The sequence below is a fragment of the Oncorhynchus mykiss genome, chromosome 27 (genome assembly GCF_057628025.1).
Source record: "Oncorhynchus mykiss isolate SJ-2025 chromosome 27, ASM5762802v1, whole genome shotgun sequence".
Taxonomy (NCBI): domain Eukaryota; kingdom Metazoa; phylum Chordata; class Actinopteri; order Salmoniformes; family Salmonidae; genus Oncorhynchus; species Oncorhynchus mykiss.
In genome coordinates this window covers 18,849,443-18,868,501 of record NC_143048.1, presented here as the reverse complement: position 1 = coordinate 18,868,501, position 19,059 = coordinate 18,849,443, and the positions used below count along the sequence as shown (strand labels likewise).

The 19,059-nt window shown below is 41.5% G+C and overlaps 2 protein-coding genes across 2 annotated transcripts in view; both read right to left on the bottom strand.

The window, feature by feature from the left end:
• LOC110507666 (complement C4-B) overlaps window positions 1-11,996 on the bottom strand; it is a 28,359-nt gene extending 16,363 nt beyond the window's left edge. The window contains exons 1-25 of the mRNA XM_036965529.2: window positions 11,593-11,996; window positions 9,638-9,833; window positions 9,358-9,544; window positions 9,215-9,285; window positions 9,034-9,119; window positions 8,872-8,954; window positions 8,704-8,791; window positions 8,515-8,620; window positions 8,253-8,379; window positions 8,014-8,129; window positions 7,615-7,791; window positions 7,281-7,478; window positions 6,859-7,053; window positions 6,518-6,664; window positions 5,736-5,868; window positions 5,512-5,577; window positions 4,033-4,239; window positions 3,677-3,794; window positions 3,358-3,428; window positions 2,988-3,127; window positions 2,600-2,803; window positions 2,084-2,135; window positions 1,885-1,968; window positions 1,450-1,653; window positions 1,118-1,350 (exon numbers count right to left, since the gene is read on the bottom strand). Of these exons, the coding sequence (XP_036821424.2) occupies window positions 1,118-1,350; window positions 1,450-1,653; window positions 1,885-1,968; window positions 2,084-2,135; window positions 2,600-2,803; window positions 2,988-3,127; window positions 3,358-3,428; window positions 3,677-3,794; window positions 4,033-4,239; window positions 5,512-5,577; window positions 5,736-5,868; window positions 6,518-6,664; window positions 6,859-7,053; window positions 7,281-7,478; window positions 7,615-7,791; window positions 8,014-8,129; window positions 8,253-8,379; window positions 8,515-8,620; window positions 8,704-8,791; window positions 8,872-8,954; window positions 9,034-9,119; window positions 9,215-9,285; window positions 9,358-9,544; window positions 9,638-9,833; window positions 11,593-11,654 (3,351 nt within the window). The 5' untranslated portion in view covers window positions 11,655-11,996. The remainder of the gene's footprint in view (window positions 1-1,117; window positions 1,351-1,449; window positions 1,654-1,884; window positions 1,969-2,083; window positions 2,136-2,599; window positions 2,804-2,987; window positions 3,128-3,357; window positions 3,429-3,676; window positions 3,795-4,032; window positions 4,240-5,511; window positions 5,578-5,735; window positions 5,869-6,517; window positions 6,665-6,858; window positions 7,054-7,280; window positions 7,479-7,614; window positions 7,792-8,013; window positions 8,130-8,252; window positions 8,380-8,514; window positions 8,621-8,703; window positions 8,792-8,871; window positions 8,955-9,033; window positions 9,120-9,214; window positions 9,286-9,357; window positions 9,545-9,637; window positions 9,834-11,592) is intronic.
• Window positions 11,997-15,836: 3,840 nt separating this feature from the next.
• LOC110507114 (FRAS1-related extracellular matrix protein 2) overlaps window positions 15,837-19,059 on the bottom strand; it is a 114,550-nt gene continuing 111,327 nt past the window's right edge. The window contains exons 25-26 of the mRNA XM_036964988.2: window positions 18,833-18,979; window positions 15,837-18,364 (exon numbers count right to left, since the gene is read on the bottom strand). Coding sequence (XP_036820883.2) covers window positions 17,765-18,364; window positions 18,833-18,979 — 747 coding nt within the window. The 3' untranslated portion in view covers window positions 15,837-17,764. The remainder of the gene's footprint in view (window positions 18,365-18,832; window positions 18,980-19,059) is intronic.

Below are 19,059 nucleotides of genomic sequence, written 5' to 3'. Positions count from 1 at the left end.
ATAGAGGTTAGAGGCGTGGGATTGCTACCGGAAATTTGCCAGTTCGAATCCCTGACGGGCTGAAAAAAATTGGACGAGACGACTAGAGGGTTGTTAGGTGACAAATCCTAGAAAGATGACATCTCCAGCTGCTGTGCCCTTGAGCAAGGCACTTAACCAATAAACTGCTCACCATGCGGCGCACTGTGGCTGCCCACTGCTCCAGCTACTCCAACCGAATGTGTTTTTGTGTATGTGTGTCTATATTGAAGTGATTGGGTACAGCAGAAAACACATTTTCACACAGATGAATACAGAGCCCCAGGACAATTAGACCCAACCAAATCATGAGAAAACAAAAAGATAATTACTTGACACATTGGAAAGAATTTACAAAAAAACAGAGCAAACTAGAATGCTATTTGGCCCTACACAGAGAGTACACAGCGGCAGAATACCTGACCACTGTGACTGACCCAAAATTAAGGAAAGCTTTGACTATGTACAGACTCAGTGAGCATAGCCTTGCTATTGAGAAAGGCCGCCGTAGGCAGACATGGCTCTCGAGAAGACAGGCTATGTGCTCACTGCCCACAAAATGAGGTGGAAACTGAGCTGCACTTCCTAACCTCCTGCCCAATGTATGACCATATTAGAGAGACATATTTCCCTCAGATTACACAGATCCACAAAGAATTCGAAAACAAATCCAATTTTGATAAACTCCCATATCTACTGGGTGAAATTCCACAGTGTGCCATCACAGCAGCAAGATTTGTCACCTGTTGCCACGAGAAAAGGGCAACCAGTGAAGAACAAACACCATTGTAAATACAACCCATATTTATGCCAATTTATTTTCCATTGTATACCTTAACCATTTGTACATTGTTAAAACACTGTATATATATATATATATATATATATATATATATATATATATAATATGACATTTGTAATGTCTTTATTGTTTTGAAATGTCTGTATGTGTAATGTTTACTGTTCATTTGTATTATTTATTTCACTTTATATATTTACTTTATATATTATCTACCTCACTTGCTTTGGCAATGTTAACACATGTTTCCCATGCCAATAAAGCCCTTGAATTGAATTGAATTGAATAAAGTATTCTTACCTGCATGGTGCGGTCATAGAGTGGGTTAGGGTCAGTGAAGCCTCCACTGGACAGCTGTTTAGACACCAGGTAGGAGATGGACTGTTGGATGTAGGAGTCCTCCACTGAAATCACGTCCCTGCACTGGGACAACTCCTTGGCTATAAAGGCTGTCAACCAAACACTGCTTGGGGTTGACAGGAAAGCTCCATAGGATCCGTCTGTCTTCTTGAAGGTCAGGATTCTGCCGTATCCTTGGAAAGAGAAAGAATCAATTCATTTCAACTGTTTGATTCCCACAAGGGTAGATGTCTCAAAGTGATTAACTTAAGATGTCCCCGGTGTCCCCTCACCAGCCTGTATCATGGCCTGAGCTTCGTCTCTGCGTTCAGCCTTCAGGTCGATCCACTGTCCCGTGGTGTCCAGGTATCTCATGGCGTGGATGGCTGGAGACATGGTGACCATTGTCTGCTCCGCACACCCCATGGGTAGGGAGATGAGCCGGTCCACTCCATCCAGGTTCAGACAGTTCTCCACGGACTCTCCCATCACGCCACCTACATGGGGGGTACATGGGCACAGAGCTTATACATGGGACCAGGAGGTTTCCCCCTTATAGTAGTTAACTAGACCTGGAGATTGGTCAGGGAAGACTCCTAGTCTGAAATAATATCTCCTGGAACAATATATATATATTTTTAAATGTAAACATTCAGTACTACAGACCCCACATGAACAGAAAGTCTGTCTAAAAGTGTGGGTAGAGCGAGTCTGTGGACCCTACTTACCTTTGACACTGATGTAGGCGTCAGATTCCAGTCCAGGTACAGCACTAGGAGGAGGTGGGATTTTAAGTTCGATTGACTTGGCAGCTGTGCAACATAGATAAGAAGTCGAGAACCTGTTTTAACTCAATGTCTGATTTGGCTTGTTTGCATCAATGTCCCTTTAACTACCGAGGTCTGATGTTCTGATAAACAACATTACCATTCCCATCAATGTTGTATTCATGTTGTATTGAGACCAGTTCCCCTTCCCCCTGTATAACAGAACAAAAGGTGAGAGTCTCATTCAGAATGGTTATACAGACTTATACAGATGTAGGATCTGAATTTGAGCCAGTTCGCTACAGCAGGAAAATAATCCTTTGAATAAATTTGAATTATGACATTTTTGTAAGGGTTGCTCATTTTTTTACATAAGGGAAAATCAAGTCTGAAATGTCAAACTGGAAATTACAAACTCCAGACCCTTTTAAACCTCAAAAACACTACACGTTTTAAATGTCATGCCTGCAACAGGGTGATCAAATTAATTTTGTAAAATGGGAGAAAAATGGTAAAAAGAGATTAAAATCCACATGTTGCCAGTTGTGTTCAGCACAATAAAGAAGTGAGAACAACATGTAGCCTAATGTACTATAGAGACATAGAGTAGAACTACTGCGTATTAGAAGGAGAAAAGTGATAGAAGTTGAAACATTTGTCAGTGGTGTGTTCATACCGTGACTTTGAGGTCCTTCTTGATCTGGTCGCGAGCGGTCTTAGTGTAGGCCTCTACCTGGATAGGGATGTTTCCTATGACCAGAGGAACCACGGTGAAGTAGACAGGGACAGCAGACTTACCAGGTACTGTCACCACCTCCTTGTCCCCTCTGTCTCCCCCTGCACTGCACAGACCCTCCACCCACGCCAGCTCTACTGTCACCTTCACAGAGAGAAACACATACAGTAGACATGGCAGTAGATGTAAGTATAGTCAAAATGTCTATCAAAGGAATCTACAGATGATAATGTCTGCAACTGCTGTTTATTTGAATAAATGGCTGTTGGGGGCATTTTGGATTTGAATATATTGTTTTGACATATACTGTTTTAAGAAAACAAGTTACCTCCATACTGTCGGTTCTGTAGTTGTACACAACAGCTTTCACCTGCAGCTGTTCGTTTCTCTTCACAGAATAGGGCAGTCTGAGCGAGACAAAGAAGTCCTGGAACACCACCAGAGGCTTGGGCTCAGCTATACAAAACCCTGAAGGGAAAGCCATCACTAACATTAACCACTTGATGAATGTCCTCTGAAAGTCTAATGGCGTAATGATAACCTGAGCGCCAGTCTCTTTGTGTTATCATGACAACTTCTTGTCACTCGTTGTCATGGTTGGCTTGACAATCAATGTCAAACTGAGTTGGCAAGAGCACAAACAGATTTGGGACCAGGATAATGTAATGGTCTTAGGTTAGAAAGAAGAGTTGATCTGCCTTTTGTTTTAGAGATTCCCACTGCTTGAACCTCCCAGGTAGTGATGGAGTCAGGGACAGCAATACTGTGTCTGAAAATAATAACATACAACATGATTTAACTACTAGTTACACTACAGTATATTGGCTTCCAGGTTTGACCCAGTCTGTTCACATGGTCAGGGAAAACTCTGGGCCCCAGTCATGACAGTCCTGGCTTGTGTCCCAAATGGCACCTTATTCCCTAGTCTACTAGTCAAAAGTACTGCACTATATAGGGAATAGAGTGTCGTTTGGGACGTGGCCCTGAAGTCCACGATGTTGCAGATTACCAGGTTACCTTACGAGACCAGAGGGCTCCACATCAACGATGTCCCACATCCAGGTCTGAGGGAAGTAAGAGCGCAGGTGGACAGACACCTCATCTATGGCCTCCTCCTCATCCATATCATCGTCCACTAGACAGGAGGACAGGGAAGAGGACAGGGAGATGTGCATATTCTCAGAAAACATTCAAAAATGTTCAGCTTAATCAATGCAAAATATGTGCATATACTGTAGTACAACTAGTCTGCAAAAATACAAAAGTATTGATTTATCTAATACTGAATGCGCCACAATAATCTGGAGATTGTAAGATTCTTCTTAGATATTATTGTCCAACTACTAATGTAATAATATAATAATATAGTGTACTTCTAGCCAGGCTATATGTCTTCCTGGTCTTCTTGATGTTGTTCCTCAGCTTGGTGGCATCTCTGCAGCACTTGAGGAAGGCAGTGCGACAGGAAATAGACTTGTGGGTGGTTTTAGCATGACGACTCTCACAGGACAGACCCAGGCTGTTAAACCTGGCCCCATCCTGACAACACCTCTTCTCCATATTATCTGGGTACCTGTTGACTGCAGACAAGAACTCTGTGTCTAACTAATACATTATATACATGTCATTTGCTAAGGAACGTTTTTGCTGAAACATATCTGAACAATTGTCTAGGAAGGATTATTGAAAGATATTCTTTGGAGTGCTGTCCGTCTTACATAACTAATAATAGTTGATACTCTCACCATAAGAGTAAAACTAGCATGCTCAGAGGATGGAGGGAGAATAGAAGTCCCACCAAACAGGGAACAGTCCCAGAACATTAGCTAAGATTCCCATTAAGTTCTAGATAGGGTTTGATCTAGCATTAGGATTAAACAAAATACAAAAAGTTAAATATCCTTGGAATGTTCTCCTAAAGTTCACTAAAATGTTTTACATGGTATCCAAGACTATGACTGATGATCTAGGATCACTTTTGCCTCTAAGAAAAGGCTAAATGTATATTGGGTGAACATCAATGGAATATTATGTTGAACCTAAAACAAATATGCTATGAACGTCATAAAAACGGACCTATTTGGAAATTGTGGAACATTGTGCAACATTGTGGGAATGTTCTGTGCAACCTTTGTGAATATCATAAGAATATTTTTGCAACATCCCAGACAACATCCAAGACTTAATTCATATGTTCTGTCAACATTCTTACAACATTAAGGGAATGTCCTGTGCAACCTAACTTAGACATTGTATGAATATCATCATAACTGAGCATATCCCTTGTAATGTACCCACCAGGTTACAACAAATGTTCTGGGAACCTTTAAAGAACTCAGAAAGGCTGTTCTGTCAACATTCTTGCAACATCAAAACAATGTTTTGTGCACCCTGATACAAACATTATCTGAATGTCAGCACAACTGCACAGTTGCCATATCCCCACAATGTTCCCAGAACTTAATGAAACATTCTGGGAACCTTTAAAGAACAGACAAAATGTGGTCTGGGAACAGCTTGTACATTAGTTGAATGTTTTTTTTGCCCCTTAAAATAAACATTGTAGGATCGTCCGCACAACTGGATCGTTTTTGTGTTTTGGAAAGATATCTTTTGTGATGCCCCCACAATGTTCCAACCTAAAGAAACATTCTGGGAACCTTTAAAGAACATATGAAATGTGTTATAGGAATGATCTTGTATCATCAGGCAAATGTTTTATACAAACGTTCTATAATCATCAGCAAGACTGGACACTTTTGTGTTATGAGAACATTTGCTGCGACCTAAAGAAAATTCTGGGAACTTTCACAGAACCAATTTTGGTTTGCTGGGGTTACTGCTACACCTACTGATATCAGAGAAAGCCTGGTGATGGTTCAAGGCTCTCTTCTCTCTTCTGGTGTTACAGGAGTAATCTGATCAGAGGACAAAAGAAAAATCATTTTACAATATTGTGTGGAATAAATTCCATCAACAACAGCAGCAGCAGTGATGTGCTTTTACCAACCAGGATCCGTACATGTACTATTCATTCAACATTATAATGAGTTAAATGTCTGAATGTAAACCGTACCATTTCTCACGTGATTCTCTGTATCCACCCAGTTGGTTATAAAGGTGAGCCCAGCGTCCTGTAACACAGACTGGGAGTTCCTGCCCCCTCCCATAGAACACGCCAGGTCATAGGAGTTCATGTAGGCAAACATCTAAGGAAGAAGATTACTTTATTGATCCATTTACTACATGAACAACAGATATTTGTCTTTTGCATATCCCATTCTCCCTGGTAGACAAACACATCCTGTCCTGTACATTCAGTAGATACATATAACAGTACATACTGTCCTGTACATACAGTAGATAAACACAGTACATACACGGGGAGATACATTCTCAGGTATACTGTATCTTCACAGACAAACCTGCTCTCTGTGATACAGTACATTAGCTCAGTGTTTTCCAAACGCGATCCAGAGGACACCAAGGGGTGCACATTTTGGTTTTTGCCTTAGGACTACACAGCTGATTCAAATGATCAACTCATCATCACGCTTTGGTTATTTGAATCAGCTGTGTAGTGCTGGGGCAAAAAACAGAACGTACACCCCTTTGGGCCTCCAGGAATTAGCTTAGGAAATGCTCTATTAGCTGATACCAGGTCATAGCCTTGTGAAGCTGTCAACATACACCTGAGACTGAGCCAAAATCCAGACTAATAATGTTATGTTACTTTATCATTTCATCTTTATTTAACCCGGAAGTCACATTGAAATTTAAATATCACCAGCAGGCACACATACTGTATGTAGCTATTCATTCAACCTGGTAAGTGTGTGACAGACAGAGGTTCTGTACCTTCTGAGGAGTGAGTTTGTTGTTCTTGTTGAGGATGTAAACAGCTGTGTCTACAGCAGCCAGAGCTACCTTGTCTCCCTGGTCTGTACGGACCACCACAGTCACCAAGTCAGCTGGTTTATGCTCTTTAAATGGAAGGATCTCGATCTGAAAACAGAGCAACACAGACACTGTCACAGTCTGCCTCCATGCAAAACTACATCACTTTGATTGATCTTTATTAGTCAAGTTAAAATCATAAAATGTGCCTTCTTGATGCACAGCACTGACAACAGGAGAATACCATAACTGGCTAAGTGTAGTAAGAGTAGAAGTAGAGAAACAAGCGGTGACTATAGAACCTGTCCTTTGCAGATATCTTTGACATCGGCCCATACAGAGTCAGCCACTATGGTAGTCTTCTCTGGTGCCTGTGTGAAGTAGTAGGCCACCAGTCTGAAGGAAGGGACTAGGTCAAGACTGTAGGGCAGACTGAAGGTGGTCAGCTCAGTCCTCTGGACCCTGTTCATCTGGACCACTCTGCCCTTACTCAGGACCTGACACAGAATGGAAACAGAGGAAATAACACATTATTACTCTTCACTACAGATTTTGAAAATGTAAATTTCTCAACCCCAAAGTGCCTATATTGATGTTGGTTACAGCTATGACAGCTATGTAGTGTATGGAAACGTGAAGCTATGCACAGATAAAGTATGTTGCAGAAGTGGTAAATGGTTATCTCCATCCATTATTAGAATGGACTGATACTCCAATATGTTACCATATAGTAGATGTAGGCTGGTCGTGGGGTGCCTGGAGGGGTGATGTCTCTGAGAGTGACCGCCATGGTTCCTCCAGGCTCCAGGGTGACATGTTCTATCTCTACACTCAGGTAGCTGTTCCCCTCAGACTGGACTGCTGACACTGTCATTTTGGCATCACTCACTACTACCTCTTTATCCTCTCCCTCAGCAAACATCTGGAGAGACAAGAACATACAGTGCAAAGTTACAGTACGTCAATATTACCTCCCATGGAAATTAGAGCCACATAGAACACTTGACATAACTACAGTGTTGATTGAAAGTTGAAAGTTCTCTGTGTCTGTCCTGTACCTTGATATCCATAGACGTGGCCAGTTTGGGCACTTCGAAGGTGAGAACAGCCTCACCCTTAGAGTTACCGGATCCCTCCATCTTAGACTCCTGTGTGCCTCCTACAGAGGTCACTGACACTGAAGCCCTCATACGGAGGTCAGGGGCTGGGGATCCATCTGGGTGGGTGGTAGTGGCCTGAGAAGGAAACATGCAGCATATGCCCAGAAGACTATGTCTATAGATACAGTCATATTCTTAATGGTAAGGCCAATACAATTGATAACACCGATAACTATTGTACGTCTCATTTGGAAAAGGGATTTGTTCATCTCAATATGATGTCCTGAATGAATACAATTATATTTTACTCTGTGGCGTTAAAGTTTGTCTTAGAGTGCAGAAATGACCACACAGTACCAGAATAGAGAACTTTCCTCCAGGTGTGAAGTATTTCTTAGTCTTAGACATGTCAAGGATGTATGGAGACGTCACTATCTTTACTGAAGTGCTCTCAGCTTCTTCTAAATCTCCGCCTGAGAGAGCGAGAGACAAAGACAGACAGAGTGACAGTTACTGTCATACAGCACAATATCCAAGAGAAAATACCTGAATCCGCTGGCATGGTCATGTTTTATCTGACTGAATGAAGGACTTACTTGCTGTTTCTAAAACTGTAACAGCTATGTACAGATTGTATCCCTCCATGTGTTGGATGTTTTGCTTTTCTGCTTTCCCACGTAGGTCTTCAGTTGGCAGGGTAATGCTGGCGACACCGTCTTGAATCTACATTACACCAGAAAAAAGTCAATGGAACTGGCCTGGATACAAAACAATAACTCTACAATCAGAAAATGTTTAATTTCAAATTTAATTTGACATTTTTTAATGTACATTTTTAAGATGATAAAGTGAACTCACAGAAGTCTTGTTTTCTAGGCCAGGTAGATGTATTATTTTGCCTTCTCTGTCTATTAGTCCAAATCTAACATAAGCTATGCCATTGACACCTTTGCCATAGGTGTACCTGCAATCAACACACATTTACTTGACATGCTATGAACAATTCACAAAACAGTCCATAAATACAATCTGCTTCAACAATCTCACCTTACAGAGACGCTGAATTGAAAGGATTCTTCTGTCACTAAATAATATGGCTTCAAAGCTGTTATCGTCACCTCAAAAGTAGGAAGAACTGAAAGAAATAGAGGTGAGCTTCACTTTGTTGTTGTTGGGCCGTATCATAGAGTCACGCAACCTATTTTTGATACTCACCATATTCCCTGACCTCAAACTCCACTGAAGAGTTGGACATGGGATGGTTGATAAAAGTGGCAACAATCTTCCAATGGCCAGCCCTGAAACATATTGACAGAGTAGTGGTCGGTGCTACTCATGTCCTGTGTTCCATAGATTTTATGTCAACATCCTACTTACGTCTCAACGTCAGGGATCATTATGTTCCTCTGAAGGAGTTTACTGGAGTGTAGAGCCTGGTTGTACACCAACAGGCCTTTGGAGTTCTGCAGAGAGACAGTGAACGTTAGTTAGAGAACAGAGATTCAATATAACACAATAATACAACTTTAACATACAGATAGATGTCTTGCAAACGTACAAATATCTTGACATTGATGCTTTCCTCGACAGGCAGCAGATAGTTGTCTAACGTGAAGACCCTGAAATTGACTGGAAAAGGACAAATTGGGATTATAACTAAAATCAGATATAATAGTCAACATTTTTTATTTGAGACTTTACCATTCTCTCCTGGATTGTAGATTGGTTTGTCTGTCTGGATGAAGACATAACCCTTTTTTGTTGACAAAAGGATCGTTTTTTTTTTTTTTAAGAGGTCATTACTCTCTGCGGCCAGTTGGATATATGGCACAATTGTCTTTGTTTTTCCTATGTTTTTGATTGCCTCTTCGTACAGGCTAGGAACGACCTGTAAAACATGATAATAGAGGCAGAATCATATAAATGCACATTCCAGTAGTTCCATAGGGTATGAAAGGAGGTTAGCCTTCTGCATACTTACGCTCATTTTCACCACCTCCTGATAGCCATTGGCTTCATTGAGAGTTACATGCTTTTTTACAGACAGAACTTTATTATTGTCAGTTTGGTACAGAAAGTATAGTGTAATCTGTGTAGGCTTGATAGCTCCCTGGAGCTGTACTGTCACTGTCTCCTCTACTCCCAGGTGGACTATGTTGGGAGCAGTGATGAGACATCTGCAAACACACACAAACACAAACAAACACACACACGAACACAAACACAAACAAACACACACACGAACATACACAAACACACACACAAACACAAACAAACACACACACGAACACAAACAAACACACACACGAACACAAACAAACACACACCCGAACACAAACAAACACACACACGAACACAAACAAACACACACACAAACATGCAGGATTAAGTAGGTGGGAGGATAATTTCATAAAAATAGTGAAACAGACAAAAAAATTATATAATACTTTACTAAATATATTCACATCACAAAATAATTGTTTAAAATACACTGTTTGCAATGAAGGTCAGCAGTAGCCTCAACAGCACTCTGTAGGGTAGCACCATGGTGTAGCCAGAGGACAGCTAGCCAGAGGACAGCTTGCCAGAGGACAGCTAGCCAGAGGACAGCCAGCCAGAGGACAGCTAGCCAGAGAACAGCTAGCTAGAGGACAGCTAGCCAGAGGTGGAAAAAGAACCCAATTGTCATACTTGAGTAAAAGTATAGATACCTTAATAGAAAGCTAGTCAGGTGAAAGTCACCCAGCAAAAAACTACTTGAGTAAAAGTCTAAAAGTATTTGGTTCTAAATATAGTTATGTATCAAAACTAAATGTAATTGGTAAAATATACTTAAGTATCAAAAGTAAAAGTAAAAGTATAAATCAATTCAAATTCTTTGTATTAAGCAAAGCAGACACCACTGCAGATAGCTTCTGTCCTCCTCTGGATACACTGTATCACATTTAGGTAAGACCCAGATGAGACCCAGAAGAGTTTATTACAACCACGGGGGCAGGCAAACGACAGGTCAAGGCAGGCGGTGGTCAGTAATCCAGGAAGGGTGTAATGGGTCCATAACGGCAGGCAGTCTCAGGGTCAGGGCAGGAAGGGGTCAGTAATCCAGGAAGAGTGTAATGGGTCCAGAACGGCAGGCAGTCTCAGGGTCAGGGCAGGTAGGGGTCAGTAATCCAGAACGTGGGGTAAACTACAAAACGGCAGGCTGTCTCAGGGTCAGGGCAGACAGAACGGTCAAAACCGGGAAGGACTAGAAAACAGGAGCAGGGAAACAGGCAGGAGCAGGGAAACAGGCAGGAGCAGGGAAACTGGCAGGAGCAGGGAAACAGGCATGAGCAGGGAAACTGGCAGGAGCAGGGAAACTGGCAGGAGCAGGGAAACTGGCAGGAGCAGGGAAACAGGCAGGAGCAGGGAAACTGGCAGGAGCAGGGAAACTGGCAGGAGCAGGGAAACTGGCAGGAGCAGGGAAACTGGCAGGAGCAGGGAAACAGGCAGGAGCAGGGAAACTGGCAGGAGCAGGGAAACAAAGGCTGGCAGGTTTTACGAACAAAACAAACTGGCAACAGACAAACCGAGTGTGCAACTACGTTGTAAAATTACATTCATAGACTAGGTTACAGAAACCTCATGCTGGGTATAGGGAAAATTAGAGTATCATGCAGTAACCTAAATCTATCGATGTTACATTGATTTGGGGGAATGGAATGTGAATGACAGTCATCCAATTTGCTGTAATAGAAATAAGGCCATGCTCATCCCCCAAAATATTGTCCTCCCTCATCCTAAAAGTCATCAACCGCCACTGACACACACACACACCACACACACACACACACACACACACACGCTGTAGTAATATTTGAGAACATGACAGAAAATTACCAATGATGCAAGTAAAATATATCTACAAAGAATTAGCATGGATAGAACATAACTCACATTGGGTTCTGCTCACTAACTGCAGTCAGTGCAGCCATGATCAGAAGCAGTGTGTTCCTCATCTTTCTGCTTTACCGTCTGATCTGTATCATGCCACTGGAACAAAAGTCTTCTTTTCTTGTCTCAACCCCAAAATATTTAACAAAATACTGTAGAAGTTATCTGTAAAGCAGCTATGTCTGTAATGTTCCAGTTTGTGAGTGCAGCTGCAGCTCACAGAGAACAGGGTGCAGGATCTCAAATTGCACCCTATTCCTTACATAGTGCACTACTTTTAACCAGGGCCCATAGGGAATAGGGTGCCATTTGGGATGCACACAGCATCAACACCTCCTCTAGCCCACCTAACTCTCCTCCTCTCAGCTTCTCTGACTCTAGTCTTGGCATTGGAGAAGGAACGTTATGAAATAAATCACGTGTTTTCCCAGAAACAAGATTTTGCCTGTGTCCCAAATGGATTCCTATTCCCTACATAGTAAACTATGTTTGATCAGAGCCCTATGGGCCCTGGTCTGAAGTAGTGTGATATACAGGGGCTCTGGTCAAAAGTAGTGCACTATGTAGGGAATAAGGTTCCATTTGGGAAGTAGCCTTTCCCAAAAAGCCCAAATACATACACAACATCTGTTTTTCAGACAAGACAGCAGTCTGATTTTCTTCAAAACACTTTATTTGCAGACCACTTTGTGCTTTAGGTCTATGTTACAAATACTTACAGCACATATGCCTTTAACATTGACAATTCCCAAAACATCCAAACGGTATATTTATTTGCAATACATATGTGTGTATATATACAGTACCAGTCAAAAGTTTGGACAAACCTACTCATTCAATAGTTTTTCTTTAGTTTTACTATTTTCTACATTGTAGAATAATAGTGAAGACATCAACACTATGAAATAACACATATGGAATCATGTAGTAACCAAAAAAGTGTTAAACAAATCAAAATATATTTTATATTTGAGATTCTTCAAAGTAGCCACCCTTTGCCTTGATGACAGCTTTGCACACTCTTGGCATTCTCTCAACCAGCTTCACCTGGAATGCTTTTCCAACAGTTTTGAAGGAGTTCCCACATATTCTGAGCACTGCTTTTCCTTCACTTTGCGGTCCAACTCATCCCAAACCATCTCAAATGGGTTGAGGTCGGGTGATTGTGGAGGCCAGGTGCTCTGATACAGCACTCCATCACTCTCCTTCTTGGTCAAATAGACAGACCTACAGCCTGTAGGTGTGTTGGGTCATTGTCCTGTTGAAAAACAAATGATAGTCCCACTAAGCCTGATTTATGCAGTCTCCTCTGAACAGTTGGATGTTGAGATGTGTCTGTTACTTGAACTCTGTGAGGCATTTATTTGGGCTGCAATCTCTGAGGGGTAACTCTAATGAACTTATCCTCTGCAGCAGAGGTAACTCCGGGTCTTCCATTCCTGTGGCGGTCCTCATGAGAGCCAGTTTCATCATAGCGCTTGATGGTTTTTGCGACTGAACTTGGAGAAACTTTCAAAGTTGTTGAAATTTTCCATATTTGTTGAACACTTTTTTGGTTACTACATGATTCCATATGTGTTATTTCATAGTCCTGATGTCTTCACTATTATTCTACAATGTAGAAAATAGTAAAAATAAAGAAAAACACAGGAATGAGTAGTTGTCTCCAAACTTTTTACTGGTACAGTACATGTTTCTGTGTATATAGATATGTGTGTGTGTGTGTGTATGTGTGTGTATACACTCACACAGGCATTAAATGCATTCAACAAAATCCTGAAATCATAATGGTGATGGTAGTAACATGATTTAAAATCAAGATATAAAATCAGCAAAACATAAGCATATTAAAATATAAAGAAATATTGGTATTCAATACTACTTTAGCAGTATGATATTGTAAGTTGCATAGCATTTATGTTTTAAAAAATAAAACAGCAAACAATATACACATCTGAAGTTTATAAAGCAGTGGGTATATGTATTCAGCATCTATCGATACAGTATGGAGGTCATTGTATGTTATCTTTGTATTATGACTGGGGCATCCATTGACAAGGGGATGGTCTATACCTTCCCTTTATGCATCATTTCAGTGTAAACGTGGCAACCATGTCTGTAACATATTTTATGGGGTTTGTGGCTAAATAGAACATTATCTATAGAGGGAAACAAATATTAGATCTTCATTATTGGCAATCCCTATGGAATATGTGATCAAATAAATACATATTTCTGTAATGTTGTAACGATAATATCTCTAAAATCCGTGACTTAGATCGTAGTAGCTCATAGTTGGTTTCCCTTTAACTGCATTGTGATAAAACATATTCTGCAGTCCCAAATTCTGCCCAATTCTCAATATCGCACAATACATTTGACGAGGGCCCCGCTGGTCAAGAGTAGTGCACTATAAAAGTAGTGAACAATAAAGGGAACAGGGTGCCATTTGGGACACACTCATCTTCATGGATCATTAAGAATGTTTTTCTCATACGATACAAAATATGATGTAAAACCTTTGGAGGACATTTAGTACAGATCAGTCACCTTGTAGCCCTGTAGAGAAATAGAGTGTGCCCAGAATGGCATGGTGCCTTTTGGGACGCAGACATAGACATAGCTATGAGTTCTTACCACTAAGAATCACCGACCAAAGAAATCCCTGACCATGCTGAACAGATACAGACACAGAACATAGAAGTACAGTACATAGAACAGACTATCTATGCTGTTTGTGCCTAGTGGATCCATCCAGAGCTGCTATAAACTGTACATTGCAGACCAGCTGTCTTTAAAATCAATTCACTAGGGGAGAGTGTGGTAAGTTGAGCCACCCTTGTTTCTAGGAAACCACACACCAAATTAATCATTTGACCAAATATTTGGGAAGAGATCATCATTTCATGAAGTCTGTGAAGGAAGAAACTACATGGAAAAAGTGGTACGCAAGTTAGATCCAAAAAAACAGATTTTCACCAAGTCATATTAATTTATTGTGTTAAGAGTTAAGAGGTTTCATGATAGTTGTAACTAAACCAAAGTCGATCATTTAAAGAATTTTCTATACATCAGTTGGGGTGTCTATAAGCTTCAATATGAGGTCCTAAACCTAGCGTGAAAGTGCATCCTTGTACATAGCTGTGTGGGCTAATAAAGTCTAAATGTTTTCCATGGGGTAAGTTGAGCAAATGGTTGAGCCAATGGCAAGTTGAGCAAATGGTTGAGCCAATGGCAAGTTGAGCAAATGGTTGAGCCAATGGCAAGTTGAGCAAATGGTTGAGCCAATGGCAAGTTGAGCAAATGGTTGAGCCAATGGCAAGTTGAGCAAATGGTTGAGCCAATGGTAAGTTGAGCAAATGGTTGAGCCAATGGTAAGTTGAGCAAATGGTTGAGCCAATGGCAAGTTGAGCAAATGGTTGAGCCAATGGCAAGTTGAGCAAATGGTTGAGCCAATGGCAAGTTGAGCAAATTGAAATGTTTTCTTCCCAGGCCTAATGCAAGGCATTGTCTCTGCGATTTGGGAAATAAAGATAGGCGTGGTTTTAAAAAGGTAGTGGTAATATTTATTTCAGTGCAGAAATTTGTAGGGGTAAGTTGTGCCAAGATACCACGTTTTGTGGACAAGCTATGTTTTTCAAAACTGTAATGTTTACATGAATTCTGATTATTTCCAGGGATACACAACATCCTGAAATATATGTATACTGAACAAAAATATAAACGCAACATGTAAATTGTTGGTCCCGTGAGCTGAAATAAAAGATCATAGAAATGTTCCATACGCACAAAAAGATTATTTCTCTCAAATTTTGTGCACAAATTTGTTTACATCTCTGTTAATGAGCATTTCTCCTTTGCCAAGATAATCCATCCACCTGACAAGTGTGGCATATCAAGAAGCTGATTAAACAGCATGATTATTACACAGGTGCACCTTGTGCTGGGGACAATAAAAGGCCACTCTAAAATGTGCCGTTTGTCTCTGTGGCAGTTTTGATGGAGCGCGCAATTGGCATGCTGACTGCAGGAATGTCCACCAGAGCTGTTGCTAGAGAATTTAATGTTAATTTCTCTACCATAAGCCACCTCCAATGTCGTTTTAGAGAATTTGGCAGGATGTCCAACCAACCTCACAACAGCAGACCATGTGTTACCACGCCAGCCTAGGACCTCCACATCTGGCTTCTTCACCTGCGGGATTGTCTGAGACCAGACACCCGGACAGGTAATGAAAATTAGGAGTATTTTTGTCTGTAATAAAGCCCTTTTGTGGAGAAAAACTCATTCTGATTGGCAGAGCCTGGCTCCCCAGTGGGTGGGCCTGGCTCCCAAATTGGTGGAATTATGCCCTCCCAGGCCCACCCATGGCTGCGCTGCCCTGCCCAGTGTTGAAAATCCATAGATTAGGGCCTAATGAATTCATTTCAATTGATTGATTTCCTTATATGAACTGTAACTCGTTAAAATCGTTGAAATTGTTGCATGTTGTGTTTATATTTTTGTTCAGTATAGATATCTTTGTTAGAAAGAATACTATATTTCCCTTGACGGAGTGATGCTGAATGTAAAAAAATGGGTAAACTTACCCCACTCTTCCCTACAAGGTATACAGTACCTTTTCTCATTAGATCATTAAATTCAGTGCTGTACTGTAGTACTAAGTAGTGCACTAAATAGGGAATAGGATGCCATTTGGGATGGCTCCATAGAAAGTCATTACAACCATGATTTTGAGACTATTGAGAGAACAATTATCCGAAAAACAATGTGTGATAAACTTGGAACTCTGGATAGAAAAAGTCTGAATTACCTACAGTAGATTTGACACATTTTCCCCCACAATTTCACCCAAACCTGCTTTACATAGTATTATACGAGTTTATACAATTATAAAATCAAAGGCAGGCACAAATGATAGATAACCATTAATACATACAAAACAAATAGAAAGTGTTTCTTTAGCACCTACTGTAGGGGTCCTATATATATCACATTGTTTCCATCACATGGTTATTCTACCTAAGCACTTGTCCCAAATTACACCCTATTCCCTAAATAGTGCACTACTAAAATAGGGAATAGGGTACCATTTGGGATGCATATTACAGTATAACATCCAGTGGATTCTTAGGCACCTGTTGAACTTCAACATGAATCAGTCTCCATACTTCAGTACAGAGAGCAGACCTGGGTTCAAATACTATTTGAAATCATGTAAAATACTTAAGCTGTGATCAATTGAGTTTGCCTGTTGTAATGGAACCAATATAAAAGTCCCACTGGGCACTCCAGGCAGGCTAAAGCAAATATATTTGAACGATTTCAAATAGTGTTTGAACCCAGGTCTGACAGAGAGCTACAATAGGACATTACAGTAGGACATAATTCCCAGTGTTAGCAGACTATTGGCAGTGGCTTGACACGGGATAAGAAAACACACGTTAACAACTATGACAGTTCTATGCCAATTTTGCGTTCATACTGAATACTGAATACCAGGAATACCGGTATTCGACTCTGGGCCTGGAAGGTAGAAACACTTCTGGCTTTCATTCTTTCCTTCTAATCAGGAACTGATTACATTGTGGGCCTCTCTAGCCAATCAGTAACGTTAATCAATCAATCAGTTAATCAATGACCTACAAGGTAGAAAAGACAACCATCAGTGTTGCTGCCCTACAGGCATGGAGCTGAATAGCCCTGCTTACATGGTCTTTTACCAACTCACTGGACCACCATCCATCTTACAGAACAGAGGCATCTGCTGCTTTAGCACCTTTGGACAAATCATAAACGTTTTTGGGATCAAGTGTGACATCATAAAACAAAGCAATAATAAACGTGGGCAAGTGCCTTAAACAGAACAGGTTACAGGTACTTCCCTAGTTGGGGCTGTCTCCCCATATAGATAGATTGTTTTACCTCTATGGTCTCCCCTACAGCAGAGCAGAAGAGCTGCAAGATTTCAAGTAGATTTTTGTACAGAACTAAACTCTCATGGTTGATTGTGTTGTTTCAGTTGTCCCATCCCTCTCTTTTTGTCCCAATGTAAAAAAAAAAAACAAATAGGCACATAAAAAATATATCTGTCAGCGTTTATTTTTATGTGGTGAATGGCTGTCTGTCAGTCAGTCTGTCTGTCTCAGTGGTCGTGTCGAAGGAAGTCTGTCTATCAGACCTCTGAGCTGTCCAAGCCACCGCTAGTGAACCCTGATGTTATCATGGGCTCAGTGGAGCATGACGTTGCCGTGGGAACCTCCATCTTCTTCTTTTCCTGTCTGGACCGTACGGTTAGCACTATGACGATGATGATGAGGATGGTGAGGAGGAGGCCCACCAGGATCCCTATGATCAAGACCAGGCCGTCCTCGCTCTCCACAGGATGGTTCAGCTCCCTGGGCACCACACCCCGAGTGAGGACCTCCCGGTCAGGGCTGGTGCGGCGCTGGAGGCTAAGGTCCAGGGAGATATGGAGAATATTGGTGCCACGGTTGTTGTCCAGGCCGATGTCCTCTGTTAGGTCTGGCACCCCGTTTGCTGACCGCCTGGAGCGAGACTGGGACTGGGACGGTCCTCCTGCAGACATAGTTTGACGCTGGGTTTCTCTGTCCATGCTGCTGTGTTGGGTCAGGGAGTGGCCTCCTGCAGACATACTGCTGTGCTGGCTGAGTGTGTGGTACTCCAGACTTCTCTTCCCGATGCCCCTGTTGGCATTCTCTCTGGAGCGGACAGTGTAGATGGTGTGGATGAACCACTCTCTCCCTGCTGACACCTGGACACCAGAGGAACAGGGTTAGTCATAAGGGCTGGGTAGTTTACTTGACAATGAAAGGAACCATTTCTGGTCCTACTGCTGATCATTAAAACTAGAGTCTTTCATTGAAACAATAACAAAGCGACACCCTGCCTCTGTTTTGGGCCTGGAGAAATGTAATGACTCTAAAATTCATCAACAGTTGAACTAAGCTCATGAGGCATTTACAAGTATAAGTTATATTCGTCAAGAATCAATGGGTGTATATCATTCATTTACAAGTTATATCCGTGGAAGAGAGTGTTAGAAATAGGAATTAGACAGGGATGTTTCTTCTCCACTATTCTTTTCACGCTTGCTATAGAACCACTGGCAGAAAGAATACGTCAAGATTCAAAGATAACAGGAACTGTCATCGATAAATAGTGTGGTGTAAATAAGCAGGATGTGTGTTGTGTTCTGCTGCGTAGGGTCCAGGAGACCTACCTGGAACAGTGCTGTAGAGTCCATGCTGAAGCCGTCAGATCCAGGCTGTCTGACCAGGGCCAGGGCCTGAGGGTCGTCTACAGCCAGCAGAGCCCTGAACCCCACGTTACCAAACGACCTGGCCTGGGTCTCTGGCTGGGCCTTATCCTGGAGGAGGAGAGGGAAACACTAGTAAACACTGTACCAACATTGGACCATGTCAAGGTCTATAGGGTATTTATGTGAAT